The sequence below is a fragment of the Podarcis pityusensis genome, assembly GCF_964106645.2.
Source record: "Podarcis pityusensis genome assembly, chromosome: 3".
NCBI classification, from domain to species: domain Eukaryota; kingdom Metazoa; phylum Chordata; class Lepidosauria; order Squamata; family Lacertidae; genus Podarcis; species Podarcis pityusensis.
In genome coordinates this window covers 41,196,604-41,216,344 of record NC_138026.1, presented here as the reverse complement: position 1 = coordinate 41,216,344, position 19,741 = coordinate 41,196,604, and the positions used below count along the sequence as shown (strand labels likewise).

Below are 19,741 nucleotides of genomic sequence, written 5' to 3'. Positions count from 1 at the left end.
CAAGTTGATTGAGCAAACAAAACTACCTGCAACAAAAAACAACCCAAAAAACTCAGGTGGGGCCCTCCCCGCCAACACCCTTGCCTTTCCAGTTTGTATAAGGGAATCTTTTCTATGCCATTTTTAACCTGGTTCTTTTTTTTTTTTTTTTTTGCTATATTTTCTTCTTCTTTTAATCCTTCTTTAATTTCTGTTCCTAAAACTGCATTCAAGATGCCTTTGCAGCTTCTCCTGGTGAAGCCCCTGCAGCAGCTGAAGGGGCAGCAGCACCAGCTACCCCAACCCCTGTAGCAGCAGCTCTTGATGCATGCTCAGGAAATGGTGGGTTCCATCTCATTAGCTAGTCCGTCATTGTCGTGTTTGTCGTACTGTTGAAATAAACTACATGGCAGTATGTTCTCTCTCTCTCTCTCTCTCTCTCTCTCTCTCTCTCTCTCTCTTTCTCTCTTTCTCTCTCTCTCTCCCCCACCACCCTATGACTTCCTTTAATCTTTTCTCCAACAGCTTGGGAGGTAGTTCTAATCTATCAAGCAGCCCCCCCCCCCCAAATCTGTAGACCCCAGAGCATGTGTAGAGAAAATGTGGTTAATTTTTTTCTTTTCCAGTGAAGTTCCCCCCACCCCCTTTTTAACTGAAACATCCTAACAATGCCGAACGTTAAAGGTCAGTCAGTGGGTTTCTTCCTGTGGTCGCTACCATAACGTTATAACAGAGTTACTATAACTTTAGAAGCTTAAAAAAAACAACCTTATTTTTTAGGGGTGGGGTGGGGAAAGCTGTGTTTATTTACTCCATGGTAAAGATGGTGGAGGCTTAGCTAATGATCTTTTGTGTTTTGTGTGTATGCATAATATATTATATATTTTTCTCTCTGTGTGTGTGTGGTTTTAATCCACACTCTGTGTGGTTTCTCCCCATCTCCCTCCCTACTGATCCCATGTATATATTGTGCCCTTTCCTTTTACAAGACCCCTTTGCCCCATCTGAAGGCAGTGCAGAGGCTGCTCCAGAGCTGGACCTCTTTGCTATGAAGCCCACCGAGACCAGCGTTCCTGTAGTTACCCCTACAACTAGTGCAGCCGCTTCAGTTCCCGCAACTACTCCTACTCCAGCTGCTGCCGTGGCCCCTCCAACCCCTGCTACTACTGCTACTACTACGGCCACTGCCACTACCACTACTGCTACCACGTCTGCTACTACCACTACCACCACCACCACTTCCTCCTCCGCTCCTACTCCTGCTCTAGATATCTTTGGTGGTAATTTGTTTTTAACTCTTTTTTGTTAATTAAAAAAGAATGTTTCTGGGGGAATTGATCCTGGATGTACAGCATATGCAAACAATCTTTTGCACGTATACTGTTTGTGACAATTGGAAAGAAACAAAAAAAAAATCCATGTTGGAGGTTCAAAAACTGCCAAGTCTTGTCTCCCAGAAATGAGTTAAAGACATGTGTGTTCTTGATCTTAGATTTGTTTGAGTCTGCACCCGCTGATGCCTCTGCAGCACCTAAGCCAGACGCTACTCCTAGCATAGACCTGTTTGGTACAGGTAAAGAATAGTACTATCCTTTCCCTTAAAAACCCAAACTCCTCCTTCTCTTAATTGCTTTTCTATTTTGACCAGTATTTTGTGTGAAGCATCTCTCTCTGTTTCCAATCTTCATTTGTTTTCTACTTGGTTTTTCTTTGTCTTCTGCAAGATGCTTTTTCTTCTCCACCAACTGGAGCTTCTCCTGTGCCTGAGAGTTCTCTAACTGGTGATCTCTTATCTGGTGAGTGTGCTTGTTGCTTTCTCTCACGTGACTTACCACAACCCTTCCCTTCCCAAATTTGTTTCAATACAACTCAGTTTGAGCTGCTGAAGAGTCAGTGGTTACTTTCTTCATCGATACAAAGCTGATCTCTCCTCTGTATGCATTTTTGTCAAAGTTTGAAGCAACTTGTGCAACAACATTTCCCAGAGTACTTGGAAAATTATTTCCAGGAAGTCCCACTGGGTTTGAATCTTACCACCTGCTATGTGTGGCAAGGACAATAAAGGTTGCAAGGAAGTCTGGAGAACAAAGAAGTGGCAGTGCTAAGCAGACTCCATAGAGACCTGGAACTCAATAGAACTCCTGATTTAGTGGGCATGCTTAAGATCATACTGCAGATGTGTCACAACAATGATTAGGATAAGTAGTAGTGGTAGCATGACTTGGTAGATACAGGGAATTTTGGGGGAAGGACTTGTATATGCAAAATTCTCCCTATGATAAAAAGTACTTTTTGGGTCAGTGAGTTGATTTCATAGATGAGACATTATCACAAGATGTCAGCGGAGTGATAAAATATATTTAAAATCCTTATGGGTATCAAGGAAAAATAATGTATGATAAAGTTTGTATGTATAGAAGATAAATAGAAATGGTCAAGGAACTGTGTATGTGTGTGTGGTGTTAAAATAGTTGCACTGCTTGCAAAATGTTTATTTAAAGTACTAGAGTGGAAAGAACTAAATTTTGGATACTGCATGAGAAATGTAAAGGGAACACGTGTGCTGATATCTCAGAGGTCAATGTTTATTTACTGTGTTTTCATGGATCCAAGGTAGTTGGATCTCATCACTCCTGATTTGCTTATACTAAATATATCATGCTTACTGCAGTGGACGCATTTGCAGCACCATCGTCCCTGCCCACTGCCTCCCCAGCTAAAGTGGAGTCTTCAGGTGTGATTGACCTGTTTGGTGGTGGGTATTGTTCCTTCTCACCATTAGAGAACTTCACATTTCATTTCAGTTCAGTTCCATTTCATTTTTCTTCACTAGAAATTAAAGTTCCTTAACAGTTTTGTTTGTTACAGTTTTTATGTTGTTACTGAATATGCATTTAAACTGTTTGCTATAAAATAAACCATTAGCCCTTTTTATTTATTCCATCATCTCTCCTGATTTCAGCAACATTTCATGCATGGAATTGCTTTCTTGCTTAAATAACTTGAATTATTACATTCTTCACCTACAGTGTGTATAGAGTGCTTTGCAGTGATGCTTTTATCTGGCTTGTGTGGTTTCTATTTCCAGCTGCCTAATATCTTTAAGTAACTAGTAAGGAATGGAGCTGAGAAACTTTTGTTGATGTGTTTTCAAATGGGAGAGATATGTCAGTTGATCCACTTCTGTGGAATTTGATACAAAAGGGCAAAATTGTGGAAGCTTATCATATTTTACAAATTTGAGAATCTGAATTTGACTGTACCTTAATTATGCTTTTTCCATTCAATGCCTGGAAAATATTTCCCTCTAAAATATTTGCATACATGTGTTTATTTTCTGTACAATCAAGCTTTCCATCACTTTGCCAATGATGGCAGGGAGGGAGAGTTTTTTTTTGCAGAAAGCTGAGCTTCCATTTAGACAGAAATGGTGAACCTATGGCCCTCCAGCTGTTACTGGACCAGACTCCCATCATCCCTGACTACTAGCAATGTTGGCTGGGGCTGATGGGAGCTGGAGTCCAGCAACATCTGGAATGCCACAGGTTTCTCCTTCCTTCAGCTAGACTGTACCTAAGTGATTTGCTTCAGATCAGCGAATGCAAACTGGTAATTCAGTAGGGTGGTATAGGATAGCTTTCTTTTGCTTTCTTCTGGAAGAGCTGTGATCAAAACTTACTAATATCCTTGGTGGTGGTTTTTCTACAGCCATGAAAAATGGCACTTGTCTTGTTTTGGTAGTCCAGGGTTGTGTGCTTTGCCCCAAACTTGTACATTAACCTACTCATTGTTTAAACCCTCTTGCCTTTTATTGCTGTCTCATGGAAATACCTATAGATGCTTTTGGAAGTAGTGCTCCTGAACCCCAGCCTGCAACCCAAGCTGCTTCTAGCTCCTCTGCTTCCGCCGACCTATTGGCTGGTAATGAAAAACAATTATGTGCCATTCTTAACATCATGGTGGTAGTTTTTTTAAACATATTTTTAAATATTTCTTTACTTGAGCACAGATATTGGGTGATCGCTTACAGAAGCAGCAAGCTTCACTCCATTTGGTGCATTAGAAAACATGACTCTGAGCCAGGGGTGGGGAACATTAGGCCTCTGCAGTGCTAAATTCCTTCAGGGTAAGGGAAGTGGTTGAGGACCACCTGCTCAAGTGGGTGGAGTCAAAACACACACCACCTCTGTCTGTCATGTTCTCTCTCTCTCTCTCTCTCTCTCACACACACACACACGTAGAAACATCTTAGCTTGCCTTTCTTGGAACGCAGAGAAAAGAGGAAGTCATTTTTTTCAGTGCTAAAAGCTTAGCTGTAACTCAGTAGAATTTCACAGGGAAGTAAGAAGTAATGTGATGTGAGAAACCTGATATGGAGGCCTAGTAAGCCACTTTCAATCTACAGGCCAGAGATTTCTCACCACTGTTCTAAGCCAATAGAATTGTGTTGCTGCTAGTTCTGTTTAGCCAGTCAGGATGAAGAAGATATTTTTCTGTTCTACTGATGGCAGTGGAAAGCAAAGTATTTGCAGAGACATCATTTTGACACTTTTCGTTAGCCTAAATTTATTCTATGAAACGTTTAATTAAACGAACTAGAGATTAATATCCTAAGAGTCCGCATGGTGCCATAGTTAGCATTAGACTAAGACCAGGGAGATCTTTTGGTTAAAATTCCCACTCTCTGATCATGGCACCACCTCCACTCACGCATCACAGTCTGTGTCACCCAGTTGTTCAGATCAAACGTGGTACATGTGCTTACAGGATATTTGATGTTGCCCCAAATTCCTTGAAGTAAAAACGGGATAAAATGTATTTGAATGAAACAAAGAACATTAAACAACAACAAAAAGCCCTGACCTGAGAGAGGTTTGGCTGATTTGAGGCACACAAAATTAGGGGACATAGTTATTTGCCTAAGATGCATGTCCAGAACAGAATTGTCTGCATTTGCACACCTCTAAAGAGAACACAAGAAATGCTATTCCAAGGGTGCCTTCCTGACAAGAACAATATTTCATCAAAGCCAACCTTTCATGTTTATAGTATAGAGGCATCCTTTTCTTGTGGAGGCAGTTCCACCTGGACCTCTAAAACGTATTGTAGAAAGTCCTTTCCCACAATGCATCCATTTCACGGGCTGCTCAGTAGCAATGCTCTCTGTTACTCATTATTAGTAGCAACGCCATTAGTAAGTAGCACGTTTACACCATAGATGCAATTGTGCTTGCTTTTTTGTGACTTTGATTAGGCTTCAGCAATAACATAAGTAAAGGCAGAGCTTTTAAAGCATGAAAGCGGAGGCGCCAAACATTTAGTTCTTGATTCATGCAGCGGCAGATATAAAAAGTTGGAAGTGTAGAGAAATCCAGGCCCTGGGTCTGAATGTGTCCCTTCAGGCCTCTCTAGCTGCCCCTCAGAATTCTCCTTAAGTTACACCCCTCAATGGACCCGATAGACATTCTCCTTGAGGGCTTTTGCACAGCCAGATAGTGCCCTTGAACTCTGATAGCACCTCTTGCTTCCCCGGTTGAAGGATAGAGAGGGGTGTGTTTAATGTGTATAGAAACTAGCCTACTGTACAAAGCTAAAATTTGCATCCATTGCTCTGTCCACCACTAGCAGGTCTCCCCTGGAAGGCTGCCCAGAGGATAATGCAGCCCTTGGGTTGAAGGTGGTTTTCCACCCCTGCTTTGGCTTCTAGTTCTTGAAGGCTTTTATGGCTTTATCAGACCCTTAGTAATAAGACTGACTTAAGCCTTCTTAGCTGTATTATTTTGCCTTGCAGCCCAAAGGAAGCACATTACTGCTTCAGCCCTCTTCTCTTGCCTACTGCCAATTGTTTATTTTGCTCAAGTTAATGCAATGAGTGAAAATGGGGTTTATAATTGAAATGTGTGCGCAAATACTCCAGCTTAGATAATTGCTAACTAACTCATGGCTGCTACGCAGATGACGATGTTTACAAATTTCTCAGAACTAATGCACTAGAAGGGCAGTAAAAGGAGTAGCAAAATATTGGAGTGCTCTCTGATTCAGAAAATGTACCTTGATAGTACAGTACACAAATATGTCAAAAGAGCAGGATAGCCATGTGTACCATAATGTGTCTGATGAGATCATATGTCCTTCACTGTATTATTCCTAGCTTGGGACACTTGCAGGCTCCAAACAATGAATAAAGCTGGTCTATATATTTCGCAAGTGATTATATAATTATTAGAGTTTCTTTTTCCCTCTAATGTAGAATCACAGCAAATGGTCAAAAGTAACTTTTGAGTTGTTGGCAGTAAGTGTGCAAGCTCTTACATCAAACCTTATCTCAGCTCTAAATTGATCTTGCAGCAATTAAGTACTGAAGGGAAGGAAATGATACAGCAAGCCACTTTGATCCCTAATAGTTTGATCAGGACAAGAGGGGGTTTTTTAGTATTAAGTCCTACCATAAAGTGTTCTGAGAGGATGGATGTGCAACAGTCCCCAGTTGTTCTGCTATGTAAAGCAAGAAATAGTACCATGTATCCAAAAATTTGCTTTGCGCCTTAAGAGTATTCAGATCTGTGTGTGCTGGCCAGCTTTTAGTAGTTATCTGATTACTTTCTCATTTCTCCCTCTTTCATTTTTCCGCAGGTTTTGGGGGTTCTTTTATTGCTCCTTCTCCTTCACCTTCCCCTGTTACTCCAGCTCAGGCTAATATACTACAGCCCAATTTTGAAGCTGCTTTTGGAGCATCACCCTCACCTTCTCCTGGCGGCACTTCCTTTGATCCCTCAGGTGAGTTGGGGTGTTTTGTTTTTGTGAATTTCCAGAACAAAATGCTTATTTCATTTATGAGATGAGATGCTGTTACAACTCTACCTGATGTGCAAAAGGGCATTCAGAAGGATTTCTTTGGAGGCTTAAAAATTTCCTGCCTTGTGCTCCTTTGAAATGGGTAAACATTTAGCGCAGTGTAAATTGAAGCAAAGTTCCTGTCACACAGTTGTCTTTCGTAGGGTTTAAACACAGATCAAACCAAAGTCCTCTCTTTGCATGTGCATGTTTGTTTAAAGGAAACTCCTGAAACTGCAGACACTTTGTACTGTTTATTCAGTATATGGATGTGTGGTCTTGCTATTTTTGCTGAGCCTTTTCCAAGCGTGCATGGCACAAAAATGTTAGATATAATGGACTTCCAGGGTGTTCTTCCCTTGACATAAAGCTTAACCTTTCATCACTGCTCTGTCGTTTTCTGTTTGTATCTCTTTCATTCTATACTTTCATGCTGGGGCCTTGCTACAAATTTGCAATTTGGGTGAGTTCTGCGACAGAATAAATAAAAACAAAATATTTTAGTATTGCTTTGCTTTATTTGATCGCTTGTCGGAGCATAGTGCAAGTCGGCTTACTAACATTGGCATGCACATCTGATGTGAATAGGTGTACTCACCATGTAATGTTGGTCTGGCTTAGAAATTGCTACCTAATTAGGTATGATGGGATGAGATCCTCTGGGTTGTGGTATATTTTTCCAAATGTGATATTTGAGCTGGAAAAGTTAGGCCAATCCATGGCAATATTATATTCTTTCTGATACCTTCTAAAGCAAAACTTTTAAAGGAAAAAATATAACCCACTATCCTAGCTTGTAGATGTCAGAAATGAAATACTTTTGTGGTTTGGAAAACTTACTGTGCAGTTAGTTTTCCAATGGACGTCACAATAGGCTTATTGATACTTCTGTCCCAGGAATTCTTACTACAAGTTATCTTCTCTGGCTTTCTTACCCTTGTTTAATGTTGAGCAGGTTTTATGTTTTCCAATTTTCTTTGCACCCACAACTATCCATTCTTCCTGACACACTTAATGTGTACTGTTACAAGAACTACCTAGACAATCCCAAGGAGAATTGGCCAGATGTTTGCCATAAAGTATGCTGAGATAGAAATTGGAGGTCAAAAATACTTGCTATAGAGAAATTTCAAGGAGATATTCTGAAACTTCCCATGTTTGCCTGCCAGAAGCAATAAAACCATTGCCATATGGTGTCCCTAATTTTCTCTTCGCCATATGTAAAAACTAAATGTGGGGTAGTTTAGATGTTTTTGAAGGGAGAAAGATTAAAAAGTTGGCTACAGAGAATTAAACTTAGGGATATCATAGTTATTGAATGTAGTTTATGAAAAGACTATCTGATGGCAATTCCTTCCACATCTGCAATTCTGCAGCAATCACAATTCATTTCAGTAGTTAACCTAACTCCATGCTTTCTTTTCTGGTCTTAGAAAGCTGATTGGCAAGTGGACTGTGATACCTTGAATTCATACACAAATAGAGGCCTACTGTCTAGTTCAGTTGTTCTTCCCACCACAGGGAAAAATGAAGGGATGGAGTGTGCAAGCCTGAGACCTACTCCTAACCTCTCCCAAGGACTATCCTGGGGGGAAACAGTGTCCAGACAGACGCCCTGTTTGACATTTCAGAATGTAACAAAGACCCCATAGAAGATTCTTGTAGTATAATAATATGTGGTCTTGTCTTGATTTTTTTTAAAAAAAACAACAACCCATAACTTCATTTCTCTTTCCATCTGAATTCATGGTAATGGTATTGGAAGCTAAGCAGTGTTGAAATGCAGGGTATTCTACATCTTAAGAGGTTTCCAAGGTAAAATACTAGTCATTATTTGGATCTCTTCAGATTATTCATTAGAATAAATTATATACAGGGTTAGAGTAAGATTCAGTGTGTTAGCCAGATAGCTTGCATGCATGCCTTCCATTGGCATTACATTAACATTAAATCTATGTGATGGTGGTACTAAGATCTGTAGTGATTGTATGTGTTACGAAGTTCATGGTTTGACCATTTTGGATGTCAGTTGCCTCGACCCATGTTAACCCAGGCCATGCTTTACAAAAGATTGGTGCCCTAAACTACTGCTCTTTTTTAATCTACAGTGTTTGATGGCTTAGGTGACCTCCTTATGCCAACTATGGTGCCATCTGGTCAACCGCTCTCTGCTTCAGGAATAGCCGCCTCTTCTACTTCAGCTGCAACCAAAGGCATTGGAAGTGATCTTGATTCCTCTCTCGCAAACTTAGTAGGGAGTAAGTTTGGGAAACTTCAGTGCTTGGAAGTGGGTTTCGCTTTGTTTTTTTTGGTGACCCATGGTGTATCGTACTAATCATTTGGACATGATTTACACTCAGTGTGCCTCTGTTGTGTATCTCTTCAATAGTTATTGCAGAAGGATGTGTTTCTTCCCCTATAGGAAGACAAAGTGATGAGGTTTTCCTTTTCTGTGTGACAGGAAATTCCTGTTCTTGTCCTGAACTTGTGACACTGAAGCATATACAACACTTTTTATATTGCTGAGTTGGCTCAATTCTACAAGTTAAGCAAATCACTTGAAGACATTTTTTAAAAAATTAGATAGTAAATGGAAGAATAATAGTTCAAATAAAATTACTCACATTCCTAAGAGTAGCGTTTAAAGTGAGAAGTAGAAAATTAAATTTGTGGTTACATGGATGGCCAGTAAATGCTACCTAAAATAAGCATTGATTTCTGGCTTTACCTTATGCTTCAGAGATTAACACTCAGATGACAGTAATAAAGGCCATGTGTTTGCATGAAGATGCCCAGAACAGATAGGATTATGAAATTGCATCTCAGTGTTGCATCTGTCCTTGAATAGTGTGAGAAACCTTTTTGATATATTGTGCGTTATTTTCATTTCAGTCACTTTTTTATAGCTGAATAAATGCTGCTTAAGTCTGTTGACCCTTAATGATTCAATGAGCTCAAAATTGCATTCATTAGTCAGTGGTTTCATTGTCAAGAATGGAGAACCTGTGGCCTTCCAAATGTTGAATCCCCTTTCCAATCATTCCTGACCACTAGTCATGATAACTGGAAATGTTGGGAGTCCAACACCATCTAGAGGAGAGTTTCTCAAACGTGCATCTCCACCTATATTTGTACTACAAGCTAGGAGGACCAGTGGTCAGGGATGATGGAAATTGTGGTCCAAACCTCGATCTAGAGAGTCACTGGTTCCTCAGAACTGCTGCTAGATGGCAACTGAACCAATTCTCCAACTCATAAAGCTGTCTTATACCATGTTCCTATGTATCAAATGATCAGGCATATTTTGGTCATTGTAAGAACTGTTGAAATAGATGTTGATATCTTTATATGCAAGTTGGGCAAAACTGTTTTCAAATTACCTTTCCATCTTTGCAGATCTTGGAATTTCTGGTACAACATCAAAGAAGTAAGTAGCTAGTAAAATCAAAATTCCAGACATGAATATACTGTACTTTTTACTGACTGACTTTGCATTTGTGGTGCTTCTATTTATTAGTAGCATTTTTAATGAAACTTCTGCTTCTCCTTCCCTATAAACAGTGGAGGAGCTTCATGCTCTGGCACTGGGGAGCGGAGAGCAGGGCTGGCGCATGTCCTGGGGGTGGGGCGCGCCGGCCGCAGGGGCAGGGCGCCCGGGGGGGGGGCAGCCACAATGGCACCCTACTGGGATTGTGCTGCTGGGGGCGGTGCACTCCCCTCACACTCCTCTTGGTTATGTATTCTTTTAAATCCATTCTTTGGAAAGATGACAAAAATAGAATGGTCCTGTCAGTAAAAACCTGGTCTCTTATGACAGAATGGACTGCTAGAACTTCTCTCCACAGTTTCATAAGTGAAAGCTTTATGAATTGCTGTATTTTCCATTGCATACTGAAGATTAAGGAACATTGTACGGGCATACCTCAGAGGTGTTGCGGGTTTGGTTCCAGACCACCACAATAAAGCTAATATTGTAATAAAGCGAGTCACACACACACAAAATTGTTTCCCAGTGCAGGTAAAAGTTATGCTTGCATTACACTGTGGTCTATTAAGCCAGGCCCCCAAGGCTGCAGGGGGGGAGGGAGGGAAACCTGACTCCAGCACTATGCCAGCTGCACTCCCATGGCCAGAAAGTGGCAGCGGTAGCAGGAGGCTTCCTTCCACTGGAAGTGGCAGGCTGCCTACAGCTGCACCCGTCTCCTTTTAAGGAGCAATATCTGCAATAAAATGCAAAGTGAAGCACAATAAAATGAGGTATACCTGTATTTCATTTTGTAATCTAAAAGCCAGTAGTAGTGCAAATCTAAACATTACTTTTGTTCCAGCCCAAAATATTGCACTATTTCCAGTTCTGTCCCTTAGCGGGTTGGTTGGTTGATTGATTAGCATTCAAAATCATTGTCTGTTTTAGGGGAGATCTTCAGTGGAACGCAGGAGAGAGGAAGTTGACAGGAGGAGCCAATTGGCAACCCAAAGTAGCACCTGCAACATGGTCAACTGGCGTTCCTCCAAGTGGCCCAATGGTATGTAGTGTTGTTGATACTTCTTATTTTTAGTGAAATGCATATGAATTGATCAGCCGTTTCAATAGACTCTGCCACAAGCAAGAGCTTTGTCACCCTAGAAAACCATTATTACGGGCTGGATTGTCTGAAGTCTGTTTACACTAACGTTAGAAAGTTTAGGAAATGTATATCCCATCCTACTATTGTTTAAATTATGTAGTTATCTTATCATTTGTTCCGGGAGCATAACACTTCCTTAGTGTTTGAATGAAAGCATGTTTTCAATTTATGCCTCCTGTACCTTTAGTATAAATGCTTTTGTTCACTATACCCAACCTTACTTCAGAGAATAATCCAGAGTGCTAACAAACCATGGGAAGCTAGAATATTTGTTGAAATCACTGTTGTTAATAGTGTTGTTGGTTGTTGTGAAACAATCCACCACCTTGGGACAGCAGTCTGAAATATAAAAGCTTTCAAATTAAACAAGAAAATATTCAGCCAATATTCTAAAACAGTAAAGAGACAGGGCCTGGCAAATCTCAATTTATTCTGTGGGGTAGGCACCACTCAATAGAAAGCTCTGCCTCTGGTTGCTGCCCACTGCCTGACTAGACTCACAGGGCTGCATGATCTGAAACAGAGTGTCCAGTGATGATCTGGGGAAGAACATATGGGAGAAACCGTTTGTTGTGGTCCCCTGCCCCCAAGTCATTTAAGGCTATAAAGCACCTTGAATTGAGCCAGGAAATGAACTGGCAGCCAGTGCAGTAAAAACAAGATAAGCATGGTGTGATCAAAATGCCTAGCTACAGTATCCTAGTGCCACATTTTGCACCTCTTGTCATCACAAGGCGACAGTATGGCCAGTTCAAGACCCAGCATGTTTCAGAGTTCTAGATTGTGGCAGTTTAGTGGAAAGGGGTTGCACACAAGGTGGGAACTGGGGCCAAAGTCACTGTGTTCGGATCTGGCTATGAGCCTGTCTGCTTGAGAAACAAGTGAATAACGTAGAGAAGTTGAATATTTTCAAAGGTAGCTCTGAATAAACCCAGAACTTTGTGACATTCGACAAACTAAATTGATGACTGTATGTTAGGTTTTTTTTAATTGTATAACTGTAAATCCTTGAGACTTACGTGAAAGGCGAATTAACAAAGAAGAGGAAGATAATTGCTGGATGACAGCTTGTAATACAATTAATCTGTCCTGTGTTGATTTAACTTTGGCAGGATGTGGAAATGGCAGGATGGGCTTCTGTAACGAGTGTTGAACAGTGACTTAATGTTGGAAGTGAGTGTGTGCATGCGTTCATATCTGTATAATCTGTAATCAGTGTCTGGTGTTTGTTATTCTGGTTTCTAGACAGGATCTGGAGCTCCAGCAGGTGCTGCCCCTCCTACATCAGGTGCCCCCCCTGCACAGCCTGCACCAGGATTTGGGATGGTGAGTGACATTTAATAATAGAGGTTGCATTTGATCAGTCATTTTCATAAAAAAAAAAAAAAAAACACAATGACAGGAAGGATTGCCACCACCTGCCACTTAACCTTTGCTTCCTTTTTAAGTTGCTTATGGCCAAGGCTTGTATATTTTGCCCTTTTTTAAAAAAAAAAAAGTCAGCATTCAGCAGAAGGAAAAACAGAAGTCAGCCCACATTACCGTTTTTGTAACCTTGCTTAACTTGGATATTTTGCATGCTTCTGGAAGGAGCAAGAAAACTATGCAGAACTCTGAAGCTCTGCCCCAGGAATCTTTTTTTTTTTTTTAAATGATATTTATTGGAATTTCACATGAAAAAACATCTTAATAAAAAAGAAATTTAGAAAAAAAAGAAAAAAAAACACCATACAAGATACAAAAAGAAAAAAGAAAAAACAGTTAAAAACAATTCCGTCTTTTCATCACAACTTTTACATTTACTTATTTCCCAGACCTCCTCATACCTCCCTCTTTTGTATTCCGATTTAATTTGTTTGTCCAGCAATTCCTTTTCCTCCTTTTTAATCCCATCCTTAATCTTAATATAATATAATAACATTTCCTTGGTCCTGCCTTCTTAGTTTTCATCAGACATTTGTCACACACTGAAGTTTATCATTTGAACCTTGAAGAGCAGGAACACGTTCCCTTTAAAAAAGGATACATCTGATGCCAATCGATGCACCGAACACCAATTTCTATGCTTGTCACTGCACAATACACAGTGCACTGCATAAGGAGTTTGCTGGGGTTTGCTAACAGATTACAAAGGGTGTTGGTCTTCATCTGGTTGGTTAGGACTCAGTAATGGATTACAGCCTGATCTAAGGTGGCAGCACTACCACCATACAGATAGATAGTAGTAGTAGTAGAAGAAGAAGAAGAAGAAGAAGAAGAAGAAGAAGAAGAAGAAGAAGAAAATAAGTCCCACAATGCATGCTTGGGTTAAAGGTGAGTCCCAGGTCTGAAAAAGTTGACAACTACTGGCAATAGGGCATACAACCTACCTGAAGTGTGCATTGTTGTTGTTGAGATTTGATTTTTGTATAGTGGAAATCTGGCACACTCATTGGACTGTGCATACCTGAAAGGATGGAGGCTAGCAGTACCTGTCTTGCCAAGATGTTGTCAGTCAGCTAAGACTCAAGCTTGCCTTGTTTGTACTGCATGCATCATTCATTGTTCTCTTAATACTTCCCAGCAACCTCCTGGATCAGGTGTCCCAATGATGCCACAGCAGCCAGTTATGTACGGACAGCCTATGATGAGGCCGCCATTTGGAGCAGCTGGAGCAGCTGGTGCACAAGTAAGGGCTAACAATTTCTCTCTTGAAGGTCTTTTTTTATTATTATTTTTTGAGCAGCTTAGCTTTTATGTCTCCTCTTTTGACCTGTGACCCTCTCCTGTATTTTCAGCAATTTACCTTTTAAACTCCTTTGAGTATTTTAAACATTTAAATTATTACAGTCGTACCTTGGAAGTCGAATGGAATCCGTTCCGGAAGTCCGTTCAACTTCTAAAACATTCGGAAACCAAAGCTCGGCTTCTTGATTGGCTGCAGGAAGCTCCTGCAGTCAATGGGAAGCCTTGTCGGACATTTGGCTTCCAAAAAAAGTTCAAAAACTGGAACACTCATTTCCGAGTTTTGATCGTTCGGGAGCCGGAACATTCGACTCCCAAGACTCCCCACGGTACGACTGTATTACAATATATTTTGGCTTCCATGCAGAGCAGTTGCATTTCTGCAGTAATACAAAATGCTTGCATGCCACTTTCCTTTAGCAGAAGAAAATGGGTTTATCGCATCCATTTTCTTTTGTGATTGTAGTTGCTATCCTCAATACAAGTTAGGTAGATAAATCATCAAGTAAAAAATATATAAATAGTAAAATGCATTAGTTTGTACTCAACATCATCAAACTGGAGAAGATAAAGTTCCTTTCTAAACAAAACAGCGTTCTGGGTCAGGGAGCTCCATGAAGCAGGTGTCATGTTGGAAAAGGCCCTGCCACCCTCCTAGATTATACTTCTATTACAAGGGAGCACTAAAGCAGGATCTCTGTTCCAATGGCTGGATTAAATGTAAACTACTGAAAACTTCTTCTGTTCGATATAAACCACTATCTCCTCATTTGTCTTCAAACTTACCTGCCAGTACTGACTGCAGGAAGCACAACTTAAGTGCAGAAGTATACCCGCTACAGTGTGTTCCATCCCTAGATATGCTTAACTTAAAATGTGTCTAAAGTAAGTTACATCTGTGGGACAGGTGTAACATTGGAATGGTTTTCATCTTCAATCTATTGCATCTTAATTTTGTTCGTATGTGAATCTTAATATTTATCTTACCGTTGTCCTTATACTCTTCTCTTCTCTTCTCTTCTCTTCTCTTCTCTTCTCTTCTCTTCTCTTCTCTCTCTTTTTTGTTTGTGTGTTTGTTTCATGCTCTTCTTGACTGATGGGAAACCCGTTAAGCTCTCTCCAAGTCCTACACCTGCCACTCAGAGTCCCAAAAAACCACCATCAAAGGACCCATTAGCGGATCTTAACATCAAGGATTTCTTATGAACTGTTTAAGGTATAGCATTGCTGGACCTATTTACTTACTTGAACTTGCTTTTCTGGCATTTGCTTAGGTGACTGAAGTCAAATAACTAATTTTTCTTAAGTTTGGAAGGTTTTAGCAGTGGGCTTCCAAATATTACTGGTTCCTTGTGCAATGCCAACATTTGGGTGCCCCCATGTCTCTCTACTTCCATCCCAAGTTATTGTTTATTTTAGATCTTACAATGATTTATGTGGAAATTATTCTGTTTGGCTGTGTATTTTTTGATGTTTTATTTATTGTTTATGACTACTTTTGTTATGTTGTAAATGTATTTTTTCATGTTGTAAGCCACCTTCAGCATGGTTTGAACTATGGAAAGGTGGCATACAAATAAAAATTATGTTTGTATCTTGGTAATGCCAGATCATGAAACTAATTCAGATGCTTGTTGCTTAGTTTTTCTCTTTTGCTCTCTCTCCCTCCCTTCCCCTCAACCTCCACAGCTGTAGTTTTCTGTCAGGATAACTGAAGATGCAAGCTTGGAATCTACAAACAAGAATTTTGTTGCTCGGAGTTGTCCAAGTGAGCCACCACTACCAAACCCAGTGCTTACAGATTTCTCTCCTACTTCCAAAACGTGTAGCACAGCTGTGAAAGTGAACATTAGGAATGTGTACTATCTTAGTTGTTATCCCTCTTCTCTCTCTCTCTCTTTCTCAGTTTGTGTACTTGGGTTATTATTTATGTGTTTTACAACTTTAAACAATGGATGTATGTTTCTGATGCCTTCTTAGTGCTTTTCTGAACCTATCCAATAGGGGCAGATTATGCAGCTGTTGTGTGGTGAGCCATTTGGAGCGATGTGTCTGTGTTTCTGGAGGTCTCCGTGTAAATAACTTTGGCAAACCTTCTAAATTTTTTCCCTTTTGAAGTCCAGTTTCTCTTGTATATCTGTTATACAAAATAATAGTGTAATGATACCAAGGTAGTAAGAAAAAACACTCTCAATCCTACAAACTCTTTTTGTGTGGAAAACGTTTCCCCCCCAAATGCAGGATTCTGAATTTGTTGTGGAATATGTTTTATTTTTGTGGCACTGTACATGTTAAAGATAATTTTAAAAAGTAATATAAAAGAGAGCTCCCATTTAATACATCTTCTTTCAAGTTCCTTTGCAAAGAATTTTTTTCAAAAAAAAAATATTGAACATACCTTATCAAATTTATTTTAAAATATTTAAGGGATTTTTGTTTCCCATTTTAAAACCAGCTTATTTATCAGCTCTTATTTTAAATGCACTGAAAATAAGTAAAGGGCAAGTTCCTTGCCATGTTGCTAAGAGGGGGAAAAAATCCTAGCTGGGCAGACATTTTAAGGATTGTCAGGTTAATTAGGTCGCTCAGTGTATCTGTTGGCAAATCATGAATAATTTTTATTTTATTTTTTATTTAGCTTTTATGTACATCAGTTAGTTTGGTGCTTCTATGTATAAGCCTTGGACTAGTGGTGTTTTTTCCATTCCCATACACCGCTGTGTATCTTCCGTACTGTCTGTGATTAGAGGTTGCACTAAACTGGAAAACTGCACCCTTTACTGTAAACAGAGAAAAAATTGTGTTCCTTTAAACGTTTTAGTTTGTTCTCTCATACTGTTTGTGCTGATGGCTTGGCTTAAGATTTTTGACTCCTTAATAAGGTCACTGTTGATCAGTGTTACAAGTGGCTTGGCAGCTCTTTGTAAAAGCATATTAGGTTGGAAAGATGTTCACCTAAGTCTTTCAAATTAACTATTTAATCAATATATGGTACCATTTTTAAAAAGTGGTTGTATCTGAACTTATTGTGGGGATAACATACACTGTAATGGCAGAGAGTTAGAGAGAGAGAATTTCAAAGTGGGTTTTCTTTGTATTTTGATTTGAGAAAAACCCAGTGCATGTGTACCCTCTGAGATGCAATAAAACACCTTGATCAAAGTAAATTAAAACACAAAAGTTGTGTCCTTTGATTGTTCCTCTGACTTCACCATTTGGTGCTTCTTGTAGGGACACAATAGCTGCTGACTACAGTTTGACATGCTTGTTCAGAGCAGGAGAGGTCTTGCTCTTTGAGTCTGCTGGCATTTTAAATCTGACAGCTGCTAGAGAATTTTCCAGCCTACTAAAGCAATTGTGACTGGCAGTACAACCATATGCCTTTTTGCTCAGAAGTCAGTCTTGCTGTATTCAATGAGGCTTACTCCCAGGAAAGTGAACCAGAAGAAGGTAAGAAAGTGAGGAAAAGGGAGGTATATGAACAATGAGTGAGAGAGTGTGTGTGATCTATGGATCTTACCAGAAGAAGGTAAGAAAAAGGGAGGTATATGAGCAATGAGTGAGAGAGAGTGTGATCTATGGATGCATGGGGTGTGTTTTTAGAGTGAGAAGGAGCAGCTATGGATTTGAGGGGCTGGGTCTGACCCAAATCCACTCTAGCTGGTGGATCGCAAGGTTCTGGCACAAAAAAGCCCCATAAGCCCCCACCATCACCCCAAAAAAACCCCTGCACCTTGGTCTATAATAGTACCAGAGAATACAGTGGTACCTTGGGTTAAGTACTTAATTCATTCCGGAGGTCCGTTCTTAACCTGAAGCACCACTTTAGGTAATGGAGCCTCCTGCTGCCGCCGTGCCGCCAGAGCACGATTTCTGTTCTCATCCTGAAGCAAAATTCTTAACCCGAGGTACTATTTGTCAAACAATAGGATCAATATGGATCGTGGTGAATGACCTGTGAATGTAGCTTCAAAAACTAGCACTGGATATGAAGTAAGTGGTAATGTGAACATACCCATAGTGACCAGAATTCTATATACATAGCTATTGTTCAGTCATACAATATATTATAGAGGCATTATGAGATCGATTGTTTTTGATGTCTTGCCAATAGCAGCTGCATATTGAGTCAACACTTCCATTGCACTCTCCACCACAATCCCAAGATACCTTTCCTGATTAGTCTCACTGCTAGCTCAGACCTCCCCCCCCCCTCCTCTTCTCTGTGTATAAAATCGGGGTGGGGGTTAGCTCCATGTGCATCACTGCTAATCTCTTAAAGTATGAACACATCAAAAGATGTAGTCCCAATACAGATCCTGAACCCCAATTCTATCTTCTGTTTTGAGAAGTGTGCATTTATTCCTACTCCCTGATTCCTGTTATTTAACTAGTTAGCAATCCATAAGAGGACTTCTATATTTATCCTGTGGCTTTTAAATTCGCTCAGGAATCTTTAGTGGAGCACTTTAAAGTCCAGGTAAAGAGTGTCCACCAGTTTGATCTTATCCATATGCTTGTTGGCACTCTTAAAGGTTATTGAGACGGATCGGGACTTTGCAGAAAAACATGTTGCTGCTGCTTGATCGTTTTATCTTAGCACTTTTCACCAAAGCTTTCCTTAAACAATGCTTTTCATCAAAACAGGCCTGTAATTGCCTAGATCCCTTTTTGAAAATCGGCTGCTTTCCAGTCCTCTGGTGCAGAGGAGAATGTAGCATCAGAAGCCGCCATTTTGTTCAGTCGAATGATCCAGTAATGCGCATCTCAGGCAGAATTTAATTTCTAGGTAAGTAGCTAAGGCAGCAACTCATTTTCAAGTGGGAAATTTTCTATAGGGTATAGATTATTTCACACATTCAAGTGAGAGGTTGTGTGACTGTAGTAACTATTGGTCACCATAGTGTTGCAGATATTTCTGCTGCATAAAGCCAAGCCATAGACAGAAATGGGAGAGTCAGTGAGCAAGGAGATTCCTAGGCCTGTGCTTAAGAATCCCAGAGTCCAGGCTGTACCGTAAGAGGAGTTATTGGAGAAGAGGTGGGTTCGGCTATCCCCTGGGTGAGTCTGAAAATTGTATTTTTAAGCTGGTGATTTGGGGACAATTTTGGGCCTTGAAGACTTAGTTTAATGCTCAAAATTAAACAGGTCTGTTCAGGAACAAATCCCCTTAATTTTGGTGAGCCTTGGTTTCTAAGTACAGACACCTATGATTGACACCTTAATCACAATTTTTCTAAATAATTCTGCACTGCTGGGCTATGTAAAAATCAAAGGGAAAAGTTATTTGTGTACGTGTTGGGTGAAGGATATTGTGGAGTTCTTGGACATTTAATCCCCTTGGTCAAGTCTGGACATGTTTAGGTTGCATTATTGGGAATTACTGCAAAGTTTTGAGAGCGGACCTTCTTAACATACTTCTACTTTAATCTTGAGATAGGTTTTCAAGATGCAGCTGGAGTGGTGTTTCTAAAAGTCTGGCTCCCAATGTGCTCCTGGTTCAGTCATGTAATGAGGGGCTCCCCCCCTTTTCCTGGGCTTTTCACCCAGTCAACAGAAAACCATTGCGGTTGTGA

General features: G+C 40.2%; 1 protein-coding gene across 1 annotated transcript in view; it reads left to right on the top strand.

Moving 5' to 3' along the window:
• SNAP91 (synaptosome associated protein 91) overlaps positions 1–17,345 on the top strand; it is a 64,387-nt gene extending 47,042 nt beyond the window's left edge. The window contains exons 17-30 of the mRNA XM_080998485.1: positions 214–321; positions 969–1,259; positions 1,472–1,552; positions 1,704–1,775; positions 2,651–2,734; positions 3,817–3,900; positions 6,613–6,756; positions 8,922–9,071; positions 10,210–10,240; positions 11,228–11,339; positions 12,687–12,767; positions 14,005–14,109; positions 15,279–15,381; positions 15,855–17,345. Coding sequence (XP_080854611.1) covers positions 214–321; positions 969–1,259; positions 1,472–1,552; positions 1,704–1,775; positions 2,651–2,734; positions 3,817–3,900; positions 6,613–6,756; positions 8,922–9,071; positions 10,210–10,240; positions 11,228–11,339; positions 12,687–12,767; positions 14,005–14,109; positions 15,279–15,371 — 1,436 coding nt within the window. The 3' untranslated portion in view covers positions 15,372–15,381; positions 15,855–17,345. The remainder of the gene's footprint in view (positions 1–213; positions 322–968; positions 1,260–1,471; positions 1,553–1,703; positions 1,776–2,650; positions 2,735–3,816; positions 3,901–6,612; positions 6,757–8,921; positions 9,072–10,209; positions 10,241–11,227; positions 11,340–12,686; positions 12,768–14,004; positions 14,110–15,278; positions 15,382–15,854) is intronic.
• Positions 17,346–19,741: the final 2,396 nt, after the last annotated feature.